A 25,106-nucleotide genomic window follows, 5' to 3' on the forward strand; every position below is an offset into this window, starting at 1 on the left:
ATCTCAAAACAATACATTTTATATTATGCTATTTGTAGCAACAACATTTCCCACTAAAAACACAAAAGTGAGAGTTTCTCTGTTGTAGCTTGTGCAATTTAATTTCACTTTATTTTCTTTATTGATTACATTAATTAAATATGAAGTTAATTAATTTGATTGTAATTAGCTTTTGCCTGTTGCACTTACGCTAGTGACGTACTTCCTTCCCAATGAAAGACCCATAAGAGGGGTGGGGGGTGATGTTAAACAAAGTTAAATATTAATGTTTAGACTATTTTTATTCATCCAAGCGTGTCCTAGTTTAATATTTATGGTAAAATAAAGTGTATGCTAAAAGTGAATATAAGCCATACACGCTTTCTAAATGAAAATTATTTAGCTCGCCACCCCCCTTTTTTTCTGACATGGTTTCTTCCATACTCGGTTTAAAGCAGAAGCGGGAGACATTGTTGTTATACCTCTGCTGTTGTCTTTTCCGGGAAGAAATAGGAAAAGAAAAGTAAAAAAAAGTGAAAGAAAAAACTTACATAGAAAAAAAGCTGTCGATTGAATATACAAACGTATAAAACATGGTTATATGTTGACCGAGCTCCTTATTTCTGTTTACGCTGTCGTGAAACTATGCTAATCTTTAAGCTAGTGTTAGCAGATCAATATTGAAGGCAGTTAAAATAAGAGCGTTTAATTCTTACACCCATCGGTTTGTTTCCTACAGGATGGATATAACGAGCTCTCTAAAGTCTCTGCTGTTGGCCATCCGACAGTACAGAGACAGCAGGACTGCTCAGCATGCTGCCCAGCTGCACAAACAAGTGGAGGTGAGAGCGTCTGACAGATCCTAGCAGCTCACAAACCAAACAGCATTCATCAAGGTTGTAGTAAAGTATATTAAGGCTGTAGTTGCACTATAATTCTGGCTTTATTACCTTACTACCTTTTTGAAGGGTTTCAGATGTAACATTTAAGGATACAAATCTCTTTTGAGCAGTTTTTATTGTTTTATTATTATTTATATAACCAATGTGGACTCATAGTTTAGGCATAGACCAGATTTTTGAATAGGCTTTAAGACTCAACTAAAGCTGTTCAGATTAAAATGAAATTGAAATTTTTTTTTTTTTTTACCCCATCAAGTCTGCACACTGCTCTTATTACACAAATGTCTCACAGCATGATTCTGCCCTTACCATGCTTGATGGTTAATGCTGTTTGAAAAGTCTAAACATTATTTGTTCAATGGTTTTTCTGTAGGGGTCTTGCAGTTTCCCTTTATGCTAGGGGTGTAAATCACAACCATCATTTCAATTCAGTATCAATTTCCTGACCCAACGATTTGATTATTTTCGATACTCAAGAATACACCACGATACGATTAGATTCATTGGTAAATTTTTTTTAACAAGCTAGACAATGTTTCAAATTTGAAATAAATCAATGAAAGCTGTAAAATTGTTCTGAATTTTATTTGAGAAACAACAGCAAATAACAGAAGTAGCAATGTTGAAATCTACCTAGGCCTATGAAAACCTCATTCACTGAAAAATAATAATGCCTTTGTGTTTCCACGACTGTGTTTGAGAGGGTAGTGGCTAAAGGAAGCGAGGTAGAAGGGCAAGATGGGTTTAGCGCCACCGCAGCACGGGAGTCAGAATTACGCCCAGGAGCAAATGGATAAAAATAGACCGGAGGGAGAAAAAAAAGCATGAATCGATACTCTTGTGGAGTGTTGATGCATCTGTCGTCGGCTGTTGGATCGATGGACCGATACAAAATGATTATTATCTACACCCCTACTTTATGCAATTAAAAGCTTTCAGCTATCTTTCAGCTAATTAACACTCTATGGCTTTAGATAAAGGATGGATACATGGAATATTCAGCAGAGTGTATAACCATGATGCCTAAACGTTATCCAGTATAATCAAGGAGGTCAAGAAGACTGAATCCTAATTATAAAAGTGAACCACAATGTGTTTCAGCTAAGTGTTAGTTTAAGGGTGTGCATGTTTATGCCACCATGTAATTGCAGATTTGAATGTTTACATCTTTTGATTTAATAAACACTTTATATGCAGCAGAAATATCACATCTGGTCAAGGTTTTTAAAAATTATTCATCAAGATCTTATTTGAACAAGAGCATGTTTGTGTACACTTAAGAGATCCATTATAAGCTCAACATAATCAAAGGGAAAGGTTAATGGTAGGGCTGCAACTAACGATTATTTTGAAAATCGATGAATCGGACGATTATTTTTTCGATTAATCGATGAATCGGACACAAAATATTTTTTTTATATTAACCTCTTTATTCCAAAATAAACATTTTAGACAGAACAAACAAGCACACAAGTACAGGTTTCTCATTAACTGTACTGGTGCAATATGAAAAATAAATGTTTGTTTTAAAACTACGCAAACTTACATGAGAAATGTAGCTGTACATCCACAAAATATAGGGTACTTTGTTTCATAAAGCGCAAAAAAAGACATTTTTGTTTTAAAAGCCCCTAAGGGGTTCAAACAATAGGCCCCCCCATTTCAACAAATGAGTTTTTTTTAGACTAGAAGAGTTCTGCCTTTTAAGACAGGAAAGTATAGCAGTTAAAGTTGCTGCTTGAGAAAATACTGAACCATAGAGATAAAAATAGCCCTGTGATTCAAATTATAAATTGTATTTGGAATAAAAATGAGAGAACTAGGGGTGCTAAAAAACACATCCTCCAAAGACAGATATTTACATGGGAATGTGGCAGATAATTAATTGACATATTACTGATCTTGCTGGATTTTATTCTGCTTTACTTCCATAAATTGCAGGATCTTCTTTACTTTATCTTTGCCAGAAGATTTAAACTTTAAAAGTCTTGCCCTCATAATTTGCAAGTTAATTTATTTATAAAGAAAATATAAACGCTGCTTAAGCTAATTCAAATGAAATTAAAAGTAAAATAAGTAGCCAACCTTATCACTGTCTGTAACCTACTAACAAGGTAAGGAAAGCATCAGATGAGCTACCTGAGAAACTAAAGTTACGTTTCCCCACTTTAAAACCAAACAAACATGGTTACTCATCCTGCTGATCAGCTCTCTTCACTGCCATCGAAGGCTCCAACATGTTTTCTTTTCAGGTGCTGCGTCATAACAGTGGTGCTTCCGTGCCATGTTCATTTGTTTTTACAAAAGTCGCATGTTATGACTTTTTTCACTTTACAAAGCGCAGGCTATTTTAATTATTGTGATCAATTTGCGCCGTCAATCCCGGGGCATGCGCGCTTCATTTGCAGTCTGGACGCTGAGGGTAAACTCCTCACTAAAATCCTGCGGCTCGGACTGCACGCTGAGAGGGATTCCTGTGGGAGAGGGAGAAAGGCGTTGGGATGGGGGAGGCGCCCCACGGCAGCAGCTGCCGCTGGAGGACAAGAGTAGGAACGATACATGCTTTCACGTAAGAGTCTCCAAAAGCCGACAGTGACACCGTAAAAAGTCGCCAGATTTGTCGCTAGTCGCTTTTTTTTTAAAATAGTCGCTGGAGGGGTCTAAAAAGTCGCTGAGTTGGCAACACTGCAACTGCGGCGCTGACTCGCTCCGCCATATTTCTTTTGCTTCCCCGGGATGACGGCGGCGGCGGATGACGCATTAATCGCGCGACACAACTAATCGATGATTAAATTCGTTGCCAACGCTTTTAAAAGTCGATTTTTATCGATTTTATCGATTCGTTGTTGCAGCCCTAGTTAATGGTGAGTTCTTTTTTTTTTGGGGTTATTTTTTTACCAAGGAGTTTGTTTCTGATTGGAGTTAAGATCTCTTTATGCTTAAATAGTTTAGATAAAACTGAAGCCCACCAAGTTATGATTCTTTAAACCTTTATAATAAATAGAAATATCTTTGTTAATTTTAAACCAATAAAAGCCTTCTTGTAGTAAAAGAAAAGCTTTAAGGTCTCTTTACCTTCAGCTCCTTTCATAGACTTTTTGATAAGTTTTGAATGAGCACCCTGTCTTTATCTCTCCAAACTTTTAATATGAATTTTCATCAAAAGAACCAAAATTAAAAGATTGCTTACATTTCAAATCTGCCCCGAGTTTGAATGTTTTCGGTTCACCGCTCTGTTGCTTACTTACCTGTTGTGTGTTTCAGGGAATTTCCCATCTGGAATTTGACCGCCTGCTTTCCTCGGCTCACTTTCTACCCACTGAGTGTGTGAGTGGCCTGGTAGAGCTGGCAGGAAACCCAAACATAAGTCCTGCCCTGACCAGCGCCATCATCTCCCTGCTGGCCCAGCTGGGTGAGGGGCCCCACTAAATGGGGCAGTGATTGGGCCTTTTCTGGATCGCCGTCTTTTATGTTTCTCTCTCTACTGCAGGGAATGATGATGCCAGCCGGGAAATTCTCCACAAAGGTTACAACCTGACCAGCACCCTGGCTGCTGTCATCCACTGCCACAGCAGCACACCTGGAGAGCCTCTGGTGCTGCAGGTCGGCTCTTAGCCGCCGCTGCTAAATCTGGCCCCTGGGCCTATAATGATACCATGTAGATGCATGGGTTTTCAAGGTTACAGTACAAAGAAAAGGTCTGATTTTTATTTATTTTACTACACCTCTGTTTGATTTATTAGTTTAAAACATCTGATAGGTTTTCAGATGCTTTTATTCTTGAAAACTTCAAATTACCAGGAAGAGTTGGTGACTGTAGCCTTAATACTCCTTCATATGATCATTATTAGCAGATATCCGCTTATGGACTGAATCCTGATGATCAAATCTAGTCTTTTAGGCTTTGGAAACAATCATCTGATCCTGAATGTGGAGATAATTGTAGATTTCTGAAGAAACAGGAGCAAGTTGAAACCTGTTAACATCACGGGAGAAGGAGTGGAGGTGGCTGAGGAGTAATATTACCTTGGTGTTCACCTGGACAACAAACTAGACTGGAGACGCAACAGTGAAGCCGTCTGCTAGAAGGAACAGAGCAGATTGAATTTTCTAATGAAGCTTATGTCCTTCAGTGTTTGGTACCAGATGCTGAATATCTTTAATCAGTCTGTTGGGGAGAGTGTGATTTCTTCCTCCATTATCTGCATTAGAACCAAGGAATTAAAAAAGCTCAATAAGCCAAATAAGATCAATAAGCTAATAAAGGCCAGCTCTGTTCCAGGAACTCCTCTAGAACCTCAGAGGATGATTTCACAAAGAATTAAAATCAAGAACATTATTGACAACAGAGTTGTTAAACTTAAAATGTCCCTCCTCTCAATGATTGTGTTGTAGATGTTTATTATGAGGAGAAATGTCCTCCTTTAGTTGCTGTAGAAAATCCATTCTTTTCTCAGCTGCCTTTTGCACAGAGGTGTGTGAGGATCAGCTCAGGTCCAGAGGTGGGGGCGGGTTCTCCACAGGCTGCCATCACCTCTAATGTGTCATGGCCTACTCCTGCAGCAGAGCATGTGAAAGGAGTGGAGCGCTGCGCAGTTCCCGCCCCCTGGCTCCACCTCTCAAAGTTGCGCCGGGACGCTCTGCTCAAAATCCACTCTGCACTCATCTTAATTTTCCTGCCGCTGTGGCGAAATCGCTCCATGCTCGCTCAGATTTTCAGGAGAAGTCATTTTCTGGCATTTTTCCTTCCTGTAAATATGCCAGAGCCCTGGAACACACGGCGTTTGATTTAATGATGTGACCGATACATGTGTATTGTCTCATTTAACTAGCTGTTAAATTATCGCACTGTTTTCCAGCTGTGAACGTAACACCTCGCTCCATGCATGTTGCCCCGCGTTTCCTATTTAATTATTCATTTATTTTACTAGACTACATTAAAAAAGGTCACTTTGCATCCCTTTGCAAATGAGGTAATAGGGCTCGGGATCCATGTTGCATTGTGGGATGTGGCGGCCATATTGAGAGCTACGCGAACGTAAACATAGCTCTGACACAACGTTGTTGTTGAAAGAAGAGACATAGAAGTAGAGAGAAAAAAGATGTTAAAATCCCGAAAAGGATCTGGAATTTACCGGGACACATTAAGTAGAGAAGCCACGGACCGGTATGTTGACAAAATCAGCATTATTTATAATTTGGATCCATATGAAGTTCCAAACCGATGAGTGAGCGCCTATACTTCAAAACAGTTCCCAAGCTACAAGTCCTTGGAGTCTCATGTGCAGTTCATGAATGGATGGGTTCAGAAGCTGCAGATCATAAAGCCAGCAAACAGTGGGAACACAGTAATCCGTACGAAGGTAAGCTGTGATCAGATGGGCTCTGGAACCTGCTAGTTTAGCAACTGCTAACCGCTAATGCTAGCAACCACTCACGCATGTAATGTACTTTTAACTAGCTGCTATGTGTTTCAAAGGTGTAGTTAGTGACGTTAACTGCCAACCCTCCGGGTTTCTCACGTATTTGAGCCTTTTCCCGCTGCCGTTTTTATTATTTTCCCGTAAAAGATCCCAACTTTGAAGGAAAGAAACAAAGTAGGCTATAAAATAAAACCGTGCATCTTTAACTTACCAGAATGAAAATGCAGGGAACACACTCTCATTGACATTGGAATACTGTGGAAAGTTATGTTCGGTCGTCTTACAGCCGCGATCCAAGCTAGCCGACGACTCTTTATCTCTGACACTTGGTCTCCATGGTTGCGCCTCCAGGCAGGAAAGCGGTGGAAAGTTAACCCATTTTCTATGTTTCCATGGCGATCAGGTGTTGAGCTGTTACAGCCCACAATACAGCAACGGTTTACCATGGTTGAAATCAAGTTAAGGTGAAATTAATCAGGCTGAGAAGGAGTACAGTATGCCGTAGTCATAGGCAGTAGTCTGAGCCGCGGTAAAAGAGGCCGTCAAGATGGCGGCGACGCAAAGTACTTATGTCATGACGATCAAGCCCTATAGCGTATAATGCACACAATTCAAAATCAGGCTCTTACCACAATGTTCACTTTATGTAAAAGTTTTAAGGATTAAAAACTGTTGGCCTGCAACCTTTTTTCAGTTTAAAAACATTGAAAACAAATCACACTTAAATCAAATGTTATTTTAAAAATGTTATATTCCAACATTTTTTATTGACTTTGTGAGCGCTTCGGAGCGAACTGGAGCGCAGCGAAATCCTCGCTCCGGTCTTTGAATTGAAAACCGCTCTGCGCTCCACCGTATTTCGTTCACTCCGCTGCAGCGCTCGCTCCACGCTCCGCCCCGCTCACATGCTCTCTTCTGAAGGTGATTTCTATGCCTTGGGCCTGATGTGCATAGATTCCAGTTAGAAGGTGCTAAATTGTATGTTACCTTGGTTTTGGTAACAGGAACAGGAAATGGTGTGGGTTAAGAGCTCTGCAAATGTTAAGATGTACAAACTGATTTGATGACTGATGACTGCGCCAGTGCCCAACCAATGTGATCATTTGCATGTAAAGGGGAGATTAGAACGTTGCCTCCTAACAGGAGAAAGGAGAAAATAACAAAAGAAATAAGCTTAATTAGCTAAAGGAAAAGATTAAAAAGAAAGTCTTGCTTTACTCTTTAGAGTAGTACTGTGTATTTTATTTTCTTCTTGTTTTCCAGTGTCTTCAGGTGCTGCAGAAGCTGACGTACAGCACTCATAGCTTCCAGTTGACAAGCTACATCCAGGAGCTCATCGCTTTTCTCCTGACAAACATGTAAGACCCTTGAATTCTTAGTGCGAGCAGTTGGATCATTTGGCATGTGTTGCTGCCTGTTTATCTTCTCACCATTGGTGTATAACCACAGACAGTCTCAGAATGAGGAGATCCTCGTGCACTGCCTCGCCCTCATGGCCAACCTTTGTCGTGACAACCCCTCCGTGCAGAGCCACATCAAGTCAATGGTGAGGGTCTCACAAGATTACACTCTAAAGTGTTTTTATTTTGCTTTTTTTTTTGGTTAGAGAAAATAAGTCGCATGATTCTGATATGAGTGCTCATGTCTCCCTGGAAAATTCTGGTCTGCACTGATTGATTATTGCGTAATCATCAGAACTATGACTCGGAGTCGTTCAGATAGAGCTTCCTAATCAAACTTCCTGTCGTTGAGGTTGATTTTATATTATTAACAGTTGAATAAATATTCTAAGACAGATAAAGACATTGTTAGATTAGACTGTTTACAACAATGCACCCTCACTCCCTCTGCTGATGGAGACGCCTCAGAAAGTCTTCCATTAGTGATTTTTTTTTTTTCTCGAAGGGAAAACACTCTCCAAGCCAACCCGAATCTGTATGATAACTAATTGCTCTTTGAATTAAATAACTAGTTGTTCCCATCTGGGTCGGAACCACTGATCTTTATATATTCCCTGGATTTCTGATTTCCCGTTGTTGGTACCGTACTCCCTAGTTAGACCGGTCACAATGTAAACAATCCGTGCGCTACAGCATGGAACAATGATGATGTTCTCATTTTCAGGGAGACTTAAGACTTTAAAATAACGATAAATTCATCACTTTGACACACACAGATTCCTTTAACTTATAATAAAAAATCATCTGTCAATAAAAATGTTTCGGTCATAGCATCTTGATTCATATGTCACAGCTAATATACGCAACGGTTGAAATAAGAAATAAGAATAATTTCCTTTTCCATTGAGTTCCGTCCCAGTGTTCACGGGGATGGACGTCTGTGTCTTCAGCAGGCGTAGAGCTAACAGAACTGGCAGCGTTGCGAGGCAAAGGCTCAAACATGTACGGCTGGAAGCCTTCTACACCAAACCAAGCTTCTGCCGCCCTGGCGTCCTCTTCCACAACATCTTCATCCCGCTTTCCTCCTCTAAATAAAAAATGGATGAAGGAGGAGACTCATCCACGACCTCTGACACTAAACTCTCCTCCTCTTGCATGTTTCCTCTGTCCATAGCGTTCCTTTACAGTGTCGTTTCTAAGTCACCAATTTAGTGCTACTTGGTCCCAATCGAATTTCCCATTGGGAACCTGCTAGCACTAAGTTGCTAACTGGTTAGCAAGAAGCTTCCGACAAACCGGCTATAATCAAACTTGCTTGCAATCCTTCCTCCACAACAACCCCGCCCCCTTGATAATTGACCGATCCCATTCTCTTTATTCACTCGTGTAAAGTCGGGGACCACTCGGGAGAATTCAGAAATGCAATGATTAGAACAGCCGCTTCCCTACGACATATTAAGACTCATTAGCTTTGGTTTACACAGCCTGACTGTTCATGTTTAGTAATGGGATAGAATCATTTTCATAGACATTTTTTTAAATTTTTAAATTAATGATATTTTTTTTATGTCAATTTTAAAGAAAAATGTAGTTTTGTTTTAAATTGATGAATGAATGATGAATACTTCATGCCAGAGCTGCATAAGACAGATTTAATTAACCTGTATGTAATTAATTTATCCTCATTCATCCTAATTTATCGGCCTGATCAACTCTTTGCATAACTCATATCTACAGCCTGACCTAACGGGATCTTAGGATCTGTCTTTAATGTGTTTCTAATTTTCAAAGGACAACGTGAGGCGGTTTTACCGAACTCTGTTCAACCTCATGGCTCACAACAGTCTGACTGTGGTGATCTTTGCACTGTCCATTGTGGCCAGCCTCACTCTGAATGAGAAGGTGGGAGAGAAGGTAAGTAGGAACAACTCTCTCCTGTTTTTATCTAAAAAACAAACAAAAGGTGAAGAAACTCTGTTTTATCTTCCTAAAGTTAGCATTTTAGTTGTTTTGGGCCTTCTTTGGGTTTACTGGAAGATGCATTTCAACACCAAGGATTCCCCTAATTTATAGCATATGTTGCAGCTGTGCGTTGTTTTCCAGTCTGGAAGAAACTGTCAGCATTATTTTGCTTTTCTTAAGAGGTGCTGAACTTCAGATGACTTTTTTATTTTTGTTTTAGGTTCTTTTTATTTCCCATCAGTCGGTTAATTTTAAACACAATTCTCAACATTTTTTTTCCTGCAGTTTTTTGATGCACAAAACATCCATCAAACTTTCCAGCTGGTGTTCAACATCATGGTGAACGGTAACGGCTCTCTGACCATGAAGTACGCTGTGAATGTCCTCGTCGATCTGTTGAAGAGCTCCAGAATAGTAGATTACCTCACCAAGTGAGCTGGTCTTTAATGCCCTTTACACTTAGTGTTTACCACTAGAAGCTGCACTGGGCATCTGTCTGAAAAACCAAATCTCTATTTCTAGGTATCAGCACCTCTCAGCATGTGTCTCGCAGGTTTTGGGGCTGCTGCACTGTGAAGACCCTGACTCTGCAGCCACGGTGAGACGCATACCTTTGAATGAGCTTCACCTCTAAACAAACATGAAGCAAAGCATGCTATGTCCAGGACATCCTGCTTTATTGGGACTCCAGCTTTGAATCTGTTGGCTTTTGTTTCTACTGACAGACTTATTGCATTTATCGGGCAAAAGGCAGCAGAATGTTGACAGGGAATGGGGTTGTGGTGGATAAGTTGGTTTAAAAAAAAGAAAACTGCTTTCTTAGCTCTGCATTTAAATGTGGCCTGAAGGATAATATAATCACCGGCACAGGGGGAGGGTATGCACAATCAAACAATACTTTTTAGCCAGCCCTTTCTGCACATACACTGCAAAAAACTGAAATCTAAAGAAGTCATTTTTTCTTCAATTGAGGAGGGAAGAGAGTAGGGCTGGGCGATAATTCAATAACGATATATATCGATCGATAGACGTGTGGCGCAATAGAAAAAAAGAGGGTCGATAAAAGTTTGTTAAAAAAGAAACGCAGTTTTCCTTCCTTCTCATTGTAGCCTAGCATGTAGGTTTATGCTAGTCACTGCTTCCTCCCAACCAATCACAACCGCGGACCCAGGCACGACGTCACCAAGCGCCGCCCTCTCAAACCACAACACAGAGCACATGAAGCTGTGCAGCAAGGAGAGGCGGAGGAAACTGTTTCAAAGAAAGGTTTTTGTAGTTCGCCAGTCTGGCAGTATTTCGGTCATGGCAAGTCGGACCAAAAACAAACCACAGTCATCTGTAAAATGTGTAGGGAACCAGTGAAAACCAAGTCTGATAACACAACCAACTTTTTTTTTTTTTATCATCTCAGCCGCTCACACCCGCAGGAGTACGAGCTGTGTAGGCCCCGACGCGGCTCTCCTCCGAGGAATCTTCGGGAATTTCGGGAAAATAAATATATATTTTCAGTTCTGGGCAGTTTTCCACGTAGTTCTAACAATTGAGATAAAAATGCTGAGGGGCAGGCAACTTCAAAGTGATAACTCAGGTTAAATAAAGATTTAATTCGAAGTCTGTGTTTGTGTTTTTTATTAAAATTAAATCATTTAGCAATATTATAAAAAGTCCAGGCAGAGCTGCACATAAAATATGGTTTCAAATCTTTTCAATAATTATCGATATCGTTCAATATGCATTTTTTTTTTATCGATGAGCTTTTTTTCTATATCACCCAGCCCTAGAAGAGAGACACTTTGTCAATGGAACAAGAAAATTTATATTTAAAATTTAATAAGAAAAAAATAATTGCATTGTCTTATTTTAGGTGCATGTTATCTAAATGTCTGATTTTAGGAGGAAATATACTCATTTCATTGGCAAATCATTTTATTTTTACTCAAATTAAGGGTAAATACAGTTAATTTAAGACATTTTAACTTATTTCGAGATGGTTTTTGCACACTGGAAAAACCATCAAGAAATAAGTAAAAATTTCTTAAATTAAGTGTATTTACCCTTGATCTGAGTAGGTAAATGAGATAGTTTCCCAATGGAATCGGTATTTTTACTCTTACAATAAGATAATTAGATAGTATTCACTTGAAATAAGAGAATGCAATTGTGTTTTCTTATTTTAAATCTAAATTGTCTTGCTCCATTGGCAAAATGTCTCTTTAACCTCCTCGATTCAAGAACAAATGCACTTATTTTAAGAAAAAAATGACTTATCAAGATTTAGTTTTTTGCAGTGCAGTGTAACAGGAGAGGGTACTGTATGTGATGACGGTTAGCTAGAGAAGGAAAGCCAGAAAAACGGCTTTCATGTCCCAAAAAAAAACGAAACAAAAACTGAAAAGGAAGCAGGATAGAAATGAAAAATTAATTGAAGAGAAAGTATGATAAAAACATTTTAGGAATAGGGAAAACTTTCAAGTTATTTAAAGACGAGAGGTAATTTATGACAGGCAATCATATTTGGGCCTGTAAATGTCGGCTAAAGCTACCGGTGGTTAAAGTCGTAGGGAAATCATATTTAAATGTCAAATCATTCTGGCTTAAACATGTATATAAATGTTCTCTTTTTCAGAATATATTGTCCCAAAATTTAGAAAAGGTTTGTGTGAAAAAACAAAAAAAACAATTGTGTCTTAAAATCTGTGTTTTGTTTTTTTTAATCTTCTGCAGGCCAGTTAGGTATACATCAGCTTGTACACCTTAATTCAGCCAATCATTTATCAACGGTCATCTGTTACTCAATTTTTTTTTTATTCATATATCGCAGCTAATATATACTGACTTTTACGTATTTGAAGTTGAAATTTAACCCATTGAGATGCACAACACAAGCCGAACACATGAACACAGAGTAAACATAACAGTCAAGAAAACACATCAGCCCCATTGACAGCTCCTCTCCCAGTTTACAGGTTTAGATGGTATATACTGCCGAAAGGGGCAGCGGCCCCTAAATGGCATCAGCCGTCCATCAATGGTGACATTTGGCCCAGGGTCGTACAGCAGGGGGAGGCGGCGCACACACTTGTCCCACACTGTCCTGGTGGCAGCTAGTTTGTCTCTCTGCCGTCGGAAATGATGTGAAAGTTTTTCAGAGACATTGTTGCACAGAACATTTCTCTGCCAGTTTCTCAGAAACCACACTGGCAAAGCTATAATTATAGTGTCCCGCCTCCAATTTGTAGAAGATAGACAGATGGTCAAATGTGCAAGATAATTAGAGCAGACAGTGTTGAAACACATAAACAATGTGTGGGAACTGTTTTTTTTGTGTGTGTATGTGTGTGTTTCTTCAACTGCGGTTCCCATACAAGGTTTGAACATTTTTGTCAACACTATTCTCATTTTGTTGCACAGTTGACCCTCTGATGCTCTGTGTAACTACACTCTGTCCTCCTCCTGTCTAGGCCTCCTGTGTGTGTGTGTGGGTGCTTGAGTGGGGGGGGGGTTATGGTGTGTGTGGTCATTAAATATGTATTCTGATATATGTTCTTCACAGAAAATGAACCAAAGTCAGTGACTCTCAGTTTGAAAAATGTATTCTTGGTATTATTTTTCTTTTAATAAAACTGGAAACAGGTACCACAGACCCAAAAACCCCACAAGGGTTAAAAAAATGAAGCAAATAAATCCTAATCCACAAACATCCTTATTCACTTACATTTTCCCATTGTATGCTCACATTGCATCTAAAGATATCAGACATGTTTTCAATTATAACAATGGATATAAAATAATACATTATAGAAAACAACGGCTTAAATCATATTGTAGGGCAGAGGTCTTCAACAGGGGGTTCGCAGAGGTACTATTTGGGGGTCGCAAAAGTTTTGGTTGATTAGACTTATATTCCCCCCTGCAATATTTTCCACTAATTGAAATGTTTTTAAATCCAAATTATACATGAATTCAACCAACCCAGTCTCATGGGAAAATGTACCCCCACTACGTTGGTCCACACTGCAAAACGTAGTGGAGGTACATTAATGGCCATTTTTTTGTGGTACTGTTACGTTTCTTCTACCTCTACGCTTTCTATTGTTTTACGTCCTAGTCACGTGACTTTCAAGATTCCAGCTGGGAGAAGAAAAAAATATATATATGGCCGACATTCGCTCATTTTTTTGTGGAAAGATTAATGACTTGAGTTTGTTTTAGCATTAAAATGAGTTTTGATTACATTTCTAGTGAGAAATGTATAGTTTGTTACCAGAATATTTACTCAGGGAATGTACATATTCACTTGCTTGTTCGTTTCTTGCAAAGATTTTTCAAGATAATGTGAAACTGAAACGTTTTGGTATAAACATGGCTGAGATTTCTCTAACTTTTAGTGGGAAAATCAATAATTTCAATCAGTTTCTGCATTTAAATGGGTTTTGATTACATTTATAGCGAGAAGTGTAGGGTTTATTTACATAATATTTACTTAGTGAACATACATAATCACCCGCTTGCTAGTTTTTGCTACGTTTTTCGGATCTCGTCAGGATTATGTGAAATTGCAACGTTTTGGCTGCTACCCATCGCCTAGCATTTAGCTGCCGCCCCGATTCAACATTGAATTCTTTGTGATTTAACTCCATCTGACGGATCAAACCCTCGCCACTGCGGCGTTGCGTCTGAGGTTGATTTTCAGATCAATGCATTACGTCGTGGCATACGGGAGAAACTAATTAAACTAGTTAAAAAAAGGATCATGGGTTAAGATCGGATGTGTTTTATTTGGAAATCTACCGGATCCTTTGTGCAATTAACTTCCTGTTTGGTGCGATCTCATTGATGGGTTTTGACCCGATTTTGACCAAAGAGGAACAAAAAATAAATAAAAAACAATTTAAATACACAACCAGCATATCTGGAATCAGTGACAGAGAGCATACATAATCACCCGCTTGCTAGTTTTTGCTACGGTTTTTCGGATCTCGTCAGGATTATGTGAACGTTTTGGCTGCTACCCATCGCCTAGCATTTAGCTGCCGCCCCGATTCAACATTGAATTCTTTGTGATTTAACTCCATCTGACGGATCAAACCCTCGCCACTGCGTGCGTTGCGTCTGAGGTTGATTTTCAGATCAACGCATTACGTCGTAGCATACGGGAGAAACTAATTAAACTAGTTAAAAAAAGGATCATGGGTTAAGATCGGATGTGTTTTATTTGGAAATCTACCGGATCCTTTGTGCAATTAACTTCCTGTTTGGTGCGATCTCATTGATGGGTTTTGACCAGATTTTGACCAAAGAGGAACTAAAAAAAACAAAAAAACAATTTGAATACACAACCAGCATATCTGGAATCAGTGACAGAGAGCGACTGGGACCAGAGGTTTATTAATTTCTCCCCACTGATTTCCATTCAAAATGTTTTCGATCCCACCGGGCTCTAGGGAAGGGGCGTGCATACCGCCACCTACTGTTCATGAGTGTGTAGCAACATTGTTTTACATCTATTAAATTCTATTTTTACATTTTGTATTCTGAAGATAAATAAATAATGCTTTCCTTAATCTATAAATATCTTTTATATTTCCTTTATTTCCCAATAATCCTTTAAGACTCCATTCTTGGCCTGTCCTCTTTTCAATTTCTTCCTTTCAGGTTCATATGTTTTGCAGTTCATCAATACATCTGCATTTTCTATCTCTCCACATCCTTCACATTTATCATTATTTTTCCTCCCTATTAAGTATAAATTGTCATTTAAATAAGTATGACCTACTCTTAATCTGATCATTATTATTTCTTCCCTTCGGTTTCTCTCATTAATATTTCTATTTAATACTGACTTTTGTACTTTATATAACCTTAATTTTTATCTTCATTCCACCTTTTTTTTTGCCATTTTTCAATTTCTTTCCTCTTAATAAATGATTTTCCTTTCCCTAAATGAATTGTAATTGTTATTGCCTCCTCTAATTGCTAATTTGTCTACTACTACTACATTTTCCCACTTTGACCTTTTAAGGTTAGCATATTGACCAAAAGCTGACACCAAAAATAAAGCAATCGATTATTTACAACAATATGCTACATTTAATGAAGACTAATACAGATTTTACTCTCTTATAAGAATTAGTTTTAGGTTTTATAGGGGAGAGTTTGTATCGGCAGTCATCTGGGAATCTTTTATGTATTTACTGGTAAAGAACAACCTCTCAACCCATTTAATGTAAATGTTGCGTCGAACCAGAAAGTTATTTGATGAGCATAGATGCATAAATATATGCATAGCTTTAACAAGGGCCTCATGAAGGTCTGTTCTGTTATTCTCTTTTGGAGAATATAGACATTGTGGGCATTCATTTCCCTGATAAGCTGGTGAAGATTCTTAGACATCCAGGTCATAATCATTCCAAAAAAAAAAAAAAAAAACTTTGGACTTTGTTTTTCAAGTTTGAAGACTTCCCATTCAGGACGTTTTTCAATTCAAAATTACAGTAGCCCAACAAATCCTTGTTTTGGCTAAGAAAATATGCTAATTGAACCTGATGCCTGATCCCAATAGCTTGACTCTGAACCGAATTTGATCCCTATTACTTTTTGGCCACATGCACATTATTGTGCTGCCTGGTCAACCCTAAGAAAATGTTCTGGAACTGCCACTGAACTGACACCCAATGCATGGAGGGTAACCCAAAAAGGGCCATTGTTAGAGAAACTGGGTGCCTACAAAGTGCTGTTTTCAAGCTAATTAATGGAAAGTTAGCTGGAATGAAAAGTAGACAAATAACAATTACAATTCCTTTAGGGAAAGGGGAAGGAAAATCATTTATTAAGAGGAAAGAAATTGAAAAATGGCAAAAAAAAAAAAAAAGGTGGAATGAAGATAAAAAGGAAGAAGGTTATATAAAGTACAAAAGTCAGTATTAAATAGAAATATTAATGAGAGAAACCGAAGGGAAGAAATAATAATGATCAGATTAAGAGTAGGTCATACTTATTTAAATGACAATTTATACTTAATAGGGAGGAAAAATAATGATAAATGTGAAGGATGTGGAGAGATAGAAAATGCAGATGTATTGATGAACTGCAAAACATATGAACCTCAAAGGAAGAAATTGAAAAGAGGACAAGCCAAGAATGGAGTCTTAAAGGATTATTGGGAAATAAAGGAAATATAAAAGATATTTATAGATTAAGGAAAGCATTATTTATTTATCTTCAGAATACAAAATTTAAAAATAGAATTTAATAGATGTAAAACAATGTTGCTACACACTCATGAACAGTAGGTGGCGGTATGCCCGCCCCTTCCCTAGAGCCCGGTGGGATCGAAAACATTTTGAATGGAAATCAGTGGGGAGAAATTAATAAACCTCTGGTCCCAGTCGCTCTCTGTCACTGATTCCAGATATGCTGGTTGTGTATTCAAATTGTTTTTTGTTTTTTTTTAGTTCCTCTTTGGTCAAAATCCATCAATGAGATCGCACCAAACAGGAAGTTAATTGCACAAAGGATCCGGTAGATTTCCAAATAAAACACATCCGATCTTAACCCATGATCCTTTTTTTAACTAGTTTAATTAGTTTCTCCCGTATGCTACGACGTAATGCATTGATCTGAAAATCAACCTCAGACGCAACGCACGCAGTGGCGAGGGTTTGATCCGTCAGATGGAGTTAAATCACAAAGAATTCAATGTTGAATCGGGGCGGCAGCTAAATGCTAGGCGATGGGTAGCAGCCAAAACGTTCACATAATCCTGACGAGATCCGAAAAAACGTAGCAAAAACTAGCAAGCGGGTGATTATGTATGCTCTCTGTCACTGATTCCAGATATGCTGGTTGTGTATTTAAATTGTTTTTTATTTATTTTTTGTTCCTCTTTGGTCAAAATCGGGTCAAAACCCATCAGTGAGATCGCACCAAACAGGAAGTGAAATGCACAAAGGATCCGGTAGATTTCCAAATAAAACACATCCGATCTTAACCCATGATCCTTTTTTTAACTAGTTTAATTAGTTTCTCCCGTATGCCACGACGTAATGCATTGATCTGAAAATCAACCTCAGACGCAACGCCGCAGTGGCGAGGGTTTGATCCGTCAGAGTTAAATCACAAAGAATTCAATGTTGAATCGGGGAGGGAGCTAAATGCTAGGAGATGGGTAGCAGCCAAAACGTTGCAATTTCACATAATCCTGACGAGATCCGAAAAACGTAGCAAAAACTAGCAAGCGGGTGATTATGTATGTTCACTAAGTAAATATTATGTAAATAAACCCTACACTTCTCGCTATAAATGTAATCAAAACCCATTTAAATGCAGAAACTGATTGAAATTATTGATTTTCCCACTAAAAGTTAGAGAAATCTCAGCCATGTTTATACCAAAATGTTACAGTTTCACATTATCTTGAAAAATCTTTGCAAGAAACGAACAAGCAAGTGAATATGTACATTCCCTGAGTAAATATTCTGGTAACAAACTATACATTTCTCACTAGAAATGTAATCAAAACTCATTTTAATGCTAAAACAAACTCAAGTCATTAATCTTTCCACAAAAAAATTAACGAGTGTCGGCCATCTATATATATTTTTTTCTTCTCCCAGCTGGAATCTTGAAAGTCACGTGACTAGGATGTAAAACAATAGAAAGCGTATAGGTAGAAGAAACGTAACAGTACCACAAAAAAATGGCCATTAATGTACCTCCACTACGTTTTGCAGTGTGGACCAACGTAGTGGGGGTACATTTTCCCATGAGACTGGGTTGAATTCAACACACTGTAGTAAACAGAGGAATGGAGACAGAGGTCTTTCAGCCATAAATACAGATCTGCATTTCTGAGTATAAATAAGTCAAATATCTGACAAAAGAGTGGAAATTAGAAGATTATATAAAAAATGTTTTGTTATTGTTGTTCCAATAAGTTTAATAGTAAGAACAGAAACATAGACTCTAGATTTGTTTAGTTCTTCAAAAAGTCAGAAAAAGAATATCAAGATTTGACGCATAAAATATCTAAAAAATAATGACCTATGTTTTTAGATAATCTTCAACAGAAATTACAAATGAACCAGAGAAAAGAGGTCAAACAGGTATAGGATAGCTGTAACCTAAACCTTTTTTTTAATATCCCCCCGTGCAATGTTTTCCACTAATGAAATGTCTTTAAATCCACATTAACATGAATTCAACACACTGTAGTAAACAGATAAATGGAGGCAGAAGATGTCTTTCAGTCATCAATGCACACATTCAGCGACACACAGGAGCTCTTTCAAGCTGGGCACCGTTTCATTCACAACACCTGTCCCATCAACCAGGAATCAGAAATACTTTAATAATCCCAGGGAGGAATTACTTTAGTTACATGACTCAATCTGTAATAGAGTGACTATAGGACCAGTTTGATATAACACAATTTCATACAATATATATAATTAGGGGGTCCCTGCTCCATCTCGCTATCACTATGGGGGTCCTTGGCCTGGAGAATGTTGAAGACCCCTGTTGTAGGGCATCAAATCGCTGTCAGTTTAGTCTGTCAAAGAGGCTGCCCTTAGGAATTTTAAAAGTCTAGCAGGTGTCAGTATTCAGTGACACAGTATCGACACAATATCAAAACAGTTTGCTAATGTGTCGAACGCTTCATCCCGCCTCATGATCCCATCACTAACGGACAGTATTGTCCCAAAGAACAAACAAACGTCCAAAATAATCCCATAGTTATCAGGCATTTGATGAGTTTTCCTAAACTTTTTAAAGTTTCACGCTTACCTGTTTGCAAACAGCACAACATGCTTGTTCCCGTCAATAAATTGTCTGTAAAGATATTAGATATTCCAACAACAACAAATCAAAGTTTATTTTTATAGCACTTTACAACAACACCAGGAAGACCAAAGTGCTTCACAGAAAGATAAAAACATTGCAAAACTAAAATCATAAGAATAAAACAATGTGTCCTAAGTTTTAAAAGCCCGTAGGTGCAGATCAGTGAGAACCCACAGACCGAGTGACAGGTTGTTCCACAGTTTAGGTGCGGTAACCACAAAGGAATGATCGCCCCACTGTTTATACCCGGATCTAGGGACGTCCAGAACCATTTGATCAGCAGACCAGAGAGCTCTGCTGGGAGCAAGACCATGAAGGGCTTTAAAAACAAATGTTAAAACTTTAAAATCGATCCAAAAACGGACCAGGAGCCAGTGCAGGGAGGAGAGGATGGGAGTGATGTGGCTTTGCCTGGATGAGCCAGAGAGGAGACGAGCTGCTGCATTCTGTACCAACTGTAACCGTTGGAGTGACGACTGTGGGAGGCAAGAGTAGAGGGCGTTGCAGTAGTCCAATCGAGAACTAATAAATGCGTGAATCGCCTTCTCAAGTTCTTGGCGTGAGAGAAAGGGTTTCACCTTGGTCAAAAAGCGCAACTGGGAAAAGCTAGCTTTGACAAGAGCATTTATTTGTTGTTTGAAGTTCAGTTCATGGTCGAAGACAACTCCCAGGTTCCTGACGGCATGGCGATGATCTCAGATTTAATTTCATTTTCAACAACAGCGCCCCTTTGCGTCACGCTGACATATGACCAAAAGGAAACGACTCTCGCGATTGGCGAGATGTGAGCTTATCGCGAGATTAGGCAAGACTAGAAGGAGAATTCAAGATGGTGGCCCGGTGAAGACCAGATCAAAATATTTTAAACATTTGAGCAAAGCTTCCGGGGGGGAAACAAGCTGTATGTCTTTTTTTAAGGAAGGGCCGTACAAAACAAGGGCTGTATGACTGGCTAGCTAAAAGCCTGATTAAGCTGCAGTCATCTCTTACGTGCCAAATGGAAAGACAATTTTAAAGGGGAAATGAAATGTTATTTTCTTGTAATATAATCTTTTTTTTTTTTTGTAAGGGCGCCGCTGTGTTGCAGTACCTCAAACGGTGATGTTACGGGGTTCATCTATGATTTAGCTAGCAATTGTATACATTGGATGTGATACATCACAACCATAAAACACTTAAAACATTTGGTGATGATGGACGACGAAGCTGAAAGGACACTGAAGCGTCTAAATCCCATTGCTTATGCTTTTGAGCCCGTTCAGCGTGTGGTTCCAGCAGCAGGAAGGAGAAAAGATGCTGTTTTGAAGCAAAGGTTCTGACTATCCTTGCTACCTCACAGAACACCACTATGGCGATTATGTAAAGTACGACTTTTGAGTCTGGCAAGCTAGCGTTCCATCCGACCGCCAGCTAAAGCATGAAGTTGCTCTCAGTCTTTTTAATATTACCGCCTATGAGCTGGAATCTACACTTATGTTTGCAGGTATTAATTAATCAACTTTGCCCCTAACTCCAAAACAAACGTCCATCATTAGAGCTTAGTTCTCCAACTTTATCTCTATCTGAGCCTCTTAATAACACATATTTATAACTAAAGCAGCAGCAGCCAGCAGGATGAACACATCTATGTAGCAAATCGTCCCTAAAAGCCTGGCTATACTCCAGTAGCAAAATGTCGCTGTGAGCTTGTTGCAGACATTTTTGATTTATGCCCAATATTGAAGCGTGGTCTGTGCTATGTTATTCCACACCACAACACAAGAGGGACAGTCATGAACTAGCTGTGGGTCTGGATACGGCCAACGTGGTGAGGAAGTGGGGGCAAATCTGTGCGAAAATGGAAGAACATGAGGGCGAAAAAGAGCGGGGATCCAGGTGGAAAAAGGGTCCCAGCGATCTGGCGCATCTCGCTCTTCTAGCTGGTCTAACTTCACGAGTCGTTTTCAACAATGGTGTTCATACAAACAAAACAAGCCGGTAAGGTACCAAACAGGAAATACGCATAAAGTGGATATAGATTTGACCAATCCTGTCTGTGGTCACCTACAACTGCGGAGAGTTGCATTAGAGTCTGCAGAAGGGGCGGAGGCATTTCTTAGTTTACTGCGACACGCAGACGACCTGGTTTCTGAGTATAAATCGCCCTTTAAGGGCACACTATGCAACATTTTTCAGTTAATTAATGTGTTCCATAACGTTTTGGATGATTAAATGAGTCATTTCAGTTTGAACAAAGGTATTCTTGGCCGCCCTGGTGGTCTGTGGGGGAAATACTGCACTTGCAATTGCAGGAGCACCGACCCGCACCCACAGGCTCAGAAGTCTCGCGAGAGACGGTCTTGCCTATGGCGAGAACTGCTACACCCCCCAGTTAAAAACATGCTCGTTGCTAGCACAGTGGCGATCTTTGTGCAGTTATGCTACGTTCACATCGGACGCAGTAAAATCGCGTCTGCTGCTTCATTTTTACTGCTTGTACCAGTTAGTTCTGACGCACGGCTGAAGCAGCTTTGCTGCTCTGGCTGCGCGGTGCAAAAGTGTGTCTGAGGCGCGTTGGGCGGAGCTTCACTATCCTTTCTCTGCCTTGCAGCTATATTTGCTGTGATCAGTGGGAATAAAGTAGTTTTAATATGTGTTTAAGTGAGAAAATACACCTGAAAACGTAATCAGTGCCGTCAGTTCATTCAGATTATTATCCTGCCTTCAATATTTTTTCTGTCGGAGCCGCTCAGACCCCCACATACCAGCGGTGCGCCTAGGAATCCCTTCATCAGCAGCCTCTGGCCTGGTCGCCTCCTCGCGGTTCACCGCGGCAGCTGGTAGGTGTTTTTCATCTAAATAATCCAAACTGCATATTCTGCTGGCAGATTTCTGCATTTTAAGTTAATTTAGGCGTCAATAAACTGTTTAAGAGGAGTGATCATAGCCTCTGATCATCAGCGCTGTGTCTCTCTCCCTGCGTCAGATGCTTAAACGCGCCTGACGCGCTGCTTCAGCTGCTCAGACGTGCTGCGCCTGCTGCTCAAAACTTGCCGCGGGACCTTTTGCTGCGCCTTGACGCGCGTCAACCATTGACTTTGCATGTAAACTCGCTGCTTCTGTCGCGCCAGCTGCGTCCAGTGTGAACGCAGCATTAGTCATTCGTTGCGTTCGCCTGTCTGCTAAGCTCAAAACAACCGCGCCTGGCTTGAACAGCTGTGCATATTTACGACAGTGCACTTTTACTTTCGCCCTCTAGGGGGAGCCTCACTGGAAAATCAACACCGGTTGCATAGTGTACCTTTAAGCCACCAGCTACCCCAGCGGGTCTAAAACTCCAGAGAAACAGTCTATTGTTACCCTGATTCCCTGTTCCCACAACAGGCAGTCGATTTATCCTAAGGTTCCAGCTCTCTCTCACCATCCTGCTACTAAATACAAAATGATTCCTTTTTGAATATTACTCATAATTGAAATGTTTGTTAACAAGATGTGTCATTTACTTATTACTATTGAATATTGCTTGACTGTGTGAGGGAGACAGACATAGACTTCGTGATGGCATCAAGACAAAGTAAGAATTTTAAACTACTGTGGTTTAGGGCTGGGCCATAAATTGCTTTTGGAATATAATCGCATTTTAGAAAAATGCAATTTTCAAATCGCAGAAGACCTCCATTATTTGAATGTCAGCAGACAGCAAGAAGCCTCCCAGATCTCCAGATGCATTTGAGATATCAAAAAAGTACTCCAGAGTGTTTTTCAGCATGGGGGTGAGTAGAAAATGAAGGCTAATCATGTTTTGGGTGTACTATTCCTTTAATGCTGTGACCTTATCAGAAAGAATAAAACGTGTTTGGGCGTTATAGGAATAATTTTAAGATGTTTAGTTTGTCAAAAAATAAGCCGGAATGACCCAGTACTGCGTACCAGGGGCTGTAAGCCATGGGCAACCTGAGAGTGAGGTGAGACAGATGTGCAATGTTTACATCTCACACACACTCAATCAATACGTGTCTTGCGCGCATTCAACTCTGGAAAAATTGTGCTCCGCCAGCTACGCAGCTGCAGAAATCAGTCTTTTCCTGCAATTGGCTCCAAGCTGTTCAGCAGCTTTTGTCAGGGCTGTCTCTACCTTTGCTGTTTGATAAACTAAATATGGCTGATTGACACCTTACAGTGTTAAGGTGGGACTCAGTTTGTATTTGACACTTGGTCTGAGCTCTGTTTGTGTGGTTGACTGCATCACTGCGGTGTGGAACCACTGGGTTTGCTGAAACGTACAGGAAGCTCAGGATGCTCAAAAATTGTCCCTCAGCTCGTCTGCATTGTTGGTTCTGCTGGTTCTGCCGGTCCCTTTGGTAGTTTGGGTCAGTATCACGTCATGTTGGAAAATGGAACCAGCACTTCTGTGAAGTTAGTCAGCTAAAGGAAAAAGGCAGCACTCTATTATGTCCTGGTAGAAAACACAATAAACCAGAATCAACAGGTGATGCAGCCGCAATATCCAGTCGTAACGTTTGCTTAATGATGCAGATCTTAAAGACGAAACCTTGTTAACCTTAAAGCTAATGCCTGATCTGATGTTTTTTGTTTTTCTTTAACTGTGCAGGTTTAAGGAAACAGAGCGTCTGCTGAAGGAGCTGCAGGCAGCTCACATGTCTCTAAACAAACAGAACGACGCTCTGAAAAAAGACCACAAAATGCTTCAGCAGCAGAAGGACAGGTAGGAAACTCTTCATCACAGCCGGAGGCTTTAATGGTAGTTTACTTTCCGTATGTGAACCAAATAAATATCCAAAGCTTTTCTAATCCCTCTGCTATTTAGAATCACATCAACGCTGCAGGAAAGAGAGGAGGAGATCAAATCCCTTCAGTCGGACTTGAACAAAAACAGTGACATCACAGGTCGGTCTGAGCCGTTCATGTGGTGAAGCAGCAGTGATTTAGCCCCTTAAACTCGATTATAGTTTGATAATATCGGCTGTAAATCTTTGGAATGCCTCCTTTTATGCTGTTTATTTGTAATTGTGTCCTGTTAGGTCTACACGCAGAGCTGCGATCTAAAGAGGAGGAGCTGAAGCTGGAGGAGCAGAAGAGGAGGGACCTGGAGGAGACGGTGGACCTTCTCAGGAAGGAACTGAGCAAGACGGAACAAGCCAGGAAGGACGCCAGCATCAAGGTAAAAGTTTAGCCGTTAGCCTTTGTCCTGGTTACCCTACAGCTAAAAAAGGAGGCTTTATTTCAACCAAAGCTGTTTGTTATTTACTGGTTCTATAAAAACCCGGTTAAGAGCGGCTTACAACCAGTAAAGTTTGTGGTGAGCGTTAATCCACACAGATCGATACATTTTCTATTCTTCCTGCAGTCAGATTTATAACCACTAACTGAGGCTGCGTTTCCGAACACCAAGCACACAGCTGACCTCCGCTTTATGCTTAACTGGATTTATACGAATCATGTGAGGCAGGATCTGAGGTTTTCCCTCTGCTGAAGCAAGTTAAGACCCTTAGAAGAAACTCAGCTTATCCTGCCTGGAGAAAATCAGAGTGTATACAAAAAGACATTTTGTTCAGTACAGCTCTCAAGACATTTCCATTTTTAAAGTGCAGCAGTGA

At 39.8% G+C, this 25,106-nt stretch overlaps 1 protein-coding gene across 1 annotated transcript; it reads left to right on the forward strand.

Annotated features, from left to right (window-relative positions):
• Window positions 1-392: 392 nt before the first annotated feature.
• LOC119796072 (protein CIP2A homolog) lies at window positions 393-24,123 on the forward strand. Its single transcript, XM_038304431.1, has 10 exons — window positions 393-502; window positions 719-821; window positions 4,146-4,293; window positions 4,372-4,484; window positions 7,568-7,662; window positions 7,754-7,850; window positions 9,496-9,618; window positions 9,952-10,097; window positions 10,189-10,264; window positions 24,101-24,123. The coding sequence occupies exons 1-10, from the start codon at window positions 408-410 to the stop codon at window positions 24,104-24,106; spliced, it is 1,002 nt and encodes a 333-aa protein (XP_038160359.1). The 5' UTR covers window positions 393-407; the 3' UTR covers window positions 24,107-24,123.
• Window positions 24,124-25,106: the final 983 nt, after the last annotated feature.

This window comes from Cyprinodon tularosa, unplaced genomic scaffold, assembly GCF_016077235.1.
Source record: "Cyprinodon tularosa strain WSP-4 unplaced genomic scaffold, ASM1607723v1 ctg533, whole genome shotgun sequence".
NCBI classification, from domain to species: Eukaryota; Metazoa; Chordata; class Actinopteri; order Cyprinodontiformes; family Cyprinodontidae; genus Cyprinodon; species Cyprinodon tularosa.